Source organism: Sander lucioperca, chromosome 4, assembly GCF_008315115.2.
Source record: "Sander lucioperca isolate FBNREF2018 chromosome 4, SLUC_FBN_1.2, whole genome shotgun sequence".
Classification (NCBI taxonomy): Eukaryota; Metazoa; Chordata; class Actinopteri; order Perciformes; family Percidae; genus Sander; species Sander lucioperca.
Genome location: NC_050176.1, coordinates 5,481,531 through 5,487,349, shown reverse-complemented (window position 1 = coordinate 5,487,349; position 5,819 = coordinate 5,481,531). Strand labels below are relative to the sequence as shown.

The 5,819-nt window shown below is 39.5% G+C and overlaps 1 protein-coding gene across 1 annotated transcript; it reads left to right on the top strand.

Annotated features, from left to right (window-relative positions):
* The first annotated feature begins 739 nt into the window (after positions 1-739).
* Positions 740-5,556, top strand: LOC116039688 (CD209 antigen-like protein C). The gene is made up of 6 exons (XM_031284658.2): positions 740-942; positions 1,872-1,973; positions 2,066-2,293; positions 3,447-3,589; positions 4,273-4,373; positions 4,769-5,556. Exons 1-6 carry the CDS (start codon positions 807-809, stop codon positions 4,911-4,913), a joined length of 855 nt encoding a protein of 284 aa, XP_031140518.1. The 5' UTR covers positions 740-806; the 3' UTR covers positions 4,914-5,556.
* The last annotated feature ends 263 nt before the right edge of the window (positions 5,557-5,819 follow it).

Here is a 5,819-nt window from a genome sequence, read left to right as displayed (position 1 = left end):
TCAGTTTACATGCAAACGTGCAAACAAAGTTTTCCAAAATCTCCACTCTGGCCGGAGGTTTTAGAAAGACTCGTTTTCAGAGGCGAATTCTCCGTTTGCGTGTAAACGAACGGCACAAACGAAGGGAATTGTCTCAGTTTTTCAAAATAACCATGTACGTGTAAATAGGGCCATAGTCAGTTAGTCATGACAGTTACGGAAACATGGGAGGAGGGGCGAGCTTGCTCTGTTTTGTTTGAAATTTACTTGGAACGTCAACAGAAGTGACCATGCAGGAACTCATAGTGCACCTTTAATTTTATTTATAGTGTCAAATCATAACATAATTTATCTCAGGACACTTTACAGATAGAGTAGGTCTAGACCACACTCTATAATTTACAAAGACCCAACAATTCCCATAAGATCAAGCATATAGGTGTGAGAGTGGAAAGGAAGAATTCCTTCTATCTATCTATCTATCTATCTATCTATCTATCATCCATCCATCCATCCATTCTTAGCAGTGATGGTTTAAGATATTTTGCAACATATCTCAAAACTGAATGGGAATCACCATCATGCAGCTGCAAGGCCAAACAGGTAAAAGTGGTCACCTAAAATAATTCATCCCACAAGCCCTCAGTTTCCTGTTAAGCAGAGAATCACATGCGTGAATATGTTGCCATCTGTGTTACTATTTGTGTTACTTCGTCTGAGTACAGTTCAGAGCAATAATTTGTCATTTGTCATCACTTTTGGCACACTCACTCTCAAGACATTGGGACATTGAGGACCAAACTCTACAGACAATACAGCTGAACATCATGGATCAACAGATGGATATCTATGTCAATGAAGAGGGACCATTTGGTTATTCTGGCAAAAGGAAGAGTTTGGCAAAAAGTTCGGAAAATATTTATGAAAGTCTGAAGCCAAACAGAACTAGACCTGCACTCTCAGGTAAGGAACACATGCAATAATAGGATGATGAATTTGTGGACATTCTTTATACACAAATACAGAAAAGATCACATTTTCTAAAACAAACATCATAGAACAATAATGTGGAGGGTCAAGAGAGTGGAGAAGAAGAGTCTGGTTTGCTGCAGGGTTAGGGTTCAAAATTAACATTTTCATCCACCAGCCAAATGGCTAGTAAATGTTAATTTTTTACCAGCCACTCAATAGATTACCATGTTTTTTTGGGCTGGTGAGTGAAGCAAATCTACCAGCCACTTACATATTTTACCAGCATTTGGTTGGTAAATGGTGCTAATTTTGAATTCTGTAATCATACAGAAAATGAGCCGAACAAAGTCACTCATCTGGCGAGAGTGCAGTGCTTTTCTACGCTGTGACATGAGTGTGTAAATGAAAAAATGAAGTTGTTCAATTTTACTAATTAAGTGGCCGGCCAGCTGGCTAGCTGTTTGGCTAGCTTGCTTGCTAGGGGGTTCAGTTCTCAGTTCAGCATCATCTGTATTTGAGAAATAATCACTTCAGATGTTTAAAGTGAACAAAATAGCCTTGCCAGCCTACTTACTTGAGTTCTACAACTACACATATCCTATATACAAGTACAATTATGTGTGTCTCCCCTAACTGTTAAATTATGCCCATGGCTGTGACATAAAATGTCTACTGTGAAAACTCTGTGTAGCAGTGCTTTGTGCTAAATGCTATAGTCAGCATGCAAATATGCTTAAAATTACATAACAGTGTGAGTTGCTAAGGTATAATGCTTTCCATACTTCATAGTCTAATGTAGTAGCATGCCAACACTTGCTATTTAGCATTAAACACAAAGTACACCTGAGGCTGATATGGGAATGGCAAAGTAATGGGAATTGCGGAACGAACATATGACAAATACTGACTTGTCCGTTCAGTTGCTGAAGATGTGAAGAAGAGTTCCTGCAGAGCTGCTGCAGTGTGTCTGGGTGTGTTGTGTCTTCTCCTTCTGACTGGACTCGTAACTCTGGTTTGCCTACGTGAGTACTATGTTAGCGTGTTGATTAAACACATTAAGCAGGTGGTGCAGGTTGATAGTGTTTCTTTATTTGATTGATTATGTTTCACACAGTCATCAAAGGCAACTCTGAATGGGAAATGAAGATGGTCCTGTTACACAACAGTTTCACCAACCTGACTCAAGAAAGAGACCAGTTACAGACCAGTTACACCAACCTGACTAAAGGAAGAGACCAGTTACAGACCAGTTACAACAACCTGAATCAAGAAAGAGACCAGTTCCAAAAAAGAGTTGAAGACATAGCCAAAGAGATAATTGATCTCCGTAAAAAGCTTCAAGGTAACTATTATTATTTGTTTTTTAATCTAGCAGGCCTAACAGTTCAGTCAGTGTTTCAGGTGTGTTATGCTAGCACAGTTAAGCTCAATGGCAGATATAAGTGAAGCCAAAACATCTGTATCTCCCACTGTTTGCTGGCCGTAGTGTAGGTCATAAACCCTGGCCCTTCCATGTTAGCGGATGGGACATAGGCCTAACTGAAAAATCAAAGTACATGTCAAATACATTGTTCCCAAAGATGGTTTCTGTCATTTCAGGTAGTTATTATCACGTTTGTTCAAGTTTTCATTTTTCTGCTAAGTTTGTATTTTATCTCATGATTGGTCAGGCGTGTCTATGGCCAGGACTTAGATACTACAGCTCCACCGCACAGACTCTGGCTCCAAAATTACAAGTTGGCAGCGCCCGTATCCGGGATATTTTGGTTTCACTTTTGTACAGCCGGAAGAAGTGGATACGTGTCGTTCTGTCCATCTTTAAATACAGTCTATGTTTGAGCTACAGAGAGAGTTTACTTCTTTCTAACTTCACACCCCTCAGATTCTTTCACTTTCAAACTTGTAGTCTTCAGAACCAACCGACTCTGACTCAAGTGACGTCACATGAGGCAATTTATCAAATTTCATGCAGCTCCATCTGGAGCGAGAAAAAAAAAGTATACACCTATTTTCATATGCAATTGGCTACTCACCAAGACCTGTCAACAGACTTTGATGTGTAAAATCAAATTAAAGACAGAAAGAATCCAATCACAGAGCTTATAAATTCAGTGGTGTGTGCCGCTAACAGCAGATAAAAGCTAAAGATTTCCGTGTAGAGAAAACTGAAAGTGCAGCTTAATTATTTCCATTTTGGATTCAAGGTAAGGTTTTTAATTCAGCAACTTTGGTGCTGAGTTTTCACAAATTCAACAACAAAGCCTTTTGAATTTGTTTTGATTTGTCCCTCTGACTGGCTTCTTCTCCATGGCAGCAGTGGCTGTGGATCATGGGTACTGTAGCATTTAGCCGTCGAGGCTCATGGGTATTGTAGTATTTAGCGGCCGAGGCAACTTTATTGTAGAGTCTGCTGTAACACACTTATAACCTGTCTGCTACACTCTATAGAACATTTCAATCCAAACCAACCAAGATTTTCTTCTATTTTGAAACAGATCAGTATAACAAACAAGGATGGGTGTATTTCAGCGGTAGTTTCTATCACGTTTCTTCTACCAAGAAATCCTGGCAAGAAAGCAGAGATGACTGTGTGCAAAAAGGTGCAGACCTGGTGATTATCAACAGCAGAGAAGAACAGGTAACCTGTGTGTGTGTGTGTGTGTGTGTGTGTGTGTGTGTGTGTGTGTGTGTGTGTGTGTGTGTGTGTGTGTGTGTGTGTGTGTGTGTGTGTGTGTGTGTGTGGTGCATGAGAGCGAGATTGTGTGTGAATCTGTGTTTAAGAGATGTAGTGAGAGAAAGATAAAAAAAAAAACTAAAAAAAAAAACGAATGATGTTATGTTATGTTGTCCTGCATTGCCAGACCTTCCTCCACAGCGCTGCACAGGAAGGTCTGGCTAGTCCACACAACATTCCGGGATGGGAGAAAAACGCTCTGGTTTATTGGCATTTCTTTAAACCAATCACAATCGTCATGGGCGGCGCTAAGCCCCGGACACAATAAGAGTGCCTCTGCAAAATAGCCTCGGAAAGGATCTTGTTTTGGTGGACGTTCAAAAGTTGTTTTAGTCGTGCAACAGAAAACTCAGGTTGGACAGATAGTCTAGCTAGCTGTCTGGATTTACCCTGCAGAGATCTGAGGAGCAGTTAACCATAGTCCTCAGAAATCCAACGGAGTTTAGAATGCCAACACAAAGAAAGCGGAAGGTGATGGACATCCGGCAGAATTTCCGGCGGCACCGGAGCAATCCCGGAAGTGTAAGTTGATATACACTATAGTTATGTTGATGTCTTTTTCTCTGTTTCTCCTACGTGTCAATAAGGAATTCATGAAACGGTTCCCAAAGCCCCGATGGATTGGACTGACTGATAGAGAGACAGAGGGGAGATGGAAATGGGTGGATGGGACTCTGCTGAGCCAAAGGTTCACACATTATTAACTTTTCTGTTGTCATGGTGCACTTTCCAATTCACTCACTTTTTCAGCTTCCTTCCATAATTATGGTAGTTTAACAATTAAAAACAGTTAAATATTGTGTTCACTTCTCAACCTCTCTAACCATTACAACATTTTAGGATCCCCTTGAAAATGAGACGATGCATCTCAAGAGTTAATCATAAAATTGAAATGGATATTTTACTGATACAGCCCATAAGACGTATAGCTTCTCTTACTCAAATCACGCACATGATTACACCTTACATTTTTATTTTTTTAATTGAAGGAAACATTTTGAGTCGATGTTGGGTTGAAATTTAATTTGCTGTCTATAAAATGCTTAATTAAAAAAAAAGTTAATTTTTTGTTTTTGTTTTCAGCTACTGGATTCTTTCTGAACCAAATGGGCATATGTTGAGAGACGAAGACTGTGCAGAAATATCCAACCATTTATTTAACAGCTGGAATGATGACCTGTGTAACTCTGAAAAATTCTGGATTTGTGAGATGACATCGCTTCTATAATTCAGCATCCAATCCTACAAGACAATAATATAAAAACAGGTAGATACTCTGCATTTCTCAGCTAAAACTGCCAAGACAGCCTAACATAAGCTATGCAAGCTATCATATAACCCTAACCCTAACTGTACAGGAAAAGTGTAACATTAACATACATGGACATAAATGTCTGGCTTAGTTCACTGCTATGAATGTTGAATTTGATGACTGATGAATAGGGATAATACACTCAACTCACAAACCAATACAATTCCCGATTTTAAGTTTACAATATCATTTTCTCAGGATTTATTGAGCTGCAGATAAATGACTGAAAAATATTCCTGTATTGATATAATCTGTGCAAAACAACAGATGTGTCCTCTTATCAAAGCAACAAAAATGTAATAAAAAATTAATTATTAGATTTCTTTTTTGTGATTAACATTTTGTAACAACATACACAATATACAATTCGCAACATGAACATATTCCCCCCCTCGTCATCACCAACAATCCAAAAAAATCAAGAAAAGATGACATAGTAACTACAATATTGAAGACCATACAACAGCAGCCCTCCAGAGAGCTCAGGTACTTTCCCCATTTTCTAGGTTAGACATCCAATCTGGCAAACCGTTTCTATGACATTTTTTCAAACGCCTCCACCCTAGCCATCTCACAAGCCTACTCCTGGATTGACAGCACCCCTTCATTCTTCCATCCTCTTAAAATAAGAGTCTGGCTATCATTGTCTGGACCCAGCTTCTCATGTGCTTATCCATCCCGCTAAGGAATGACCCATCCCCGAGAACAAATAATCTTGGGCTGAATGGAACCTGGGTCCCTGCAATCAGACATAGGTTATCATGTGTCCAAAGTTCCTGGACATTATCACAGGACCATAGGACATAAAGTAATTGGCCGTCC

What these genes read in the sequence shown, in the direction of transcription:
- LOC116039688 (XM_031284658.2), top strand. Translation starts at nt 807, where the DNA reads ATGGATCAACAGATGGATATCTATGTCAATGAAGAGGGACCATTTGGT. An exon ending in TCAACAGCAGAGAAGAACAG is followed by an intron (nt 3,590 to 4,272) that starts GTAACCTGTGTG and finishes CGTGTCAATAAG; the next exon opens with GAATTCATGAAACGGTTCCC. An exon ending in GGGACTCTGCTGAGCCAAAG is followed by an intron (nt 4,374 to 4,768) that starts GTTCACACATTA and finishes TTTTGTTTTCAG; the next exon opens with CTACTGGATTCTTTCTGAAC.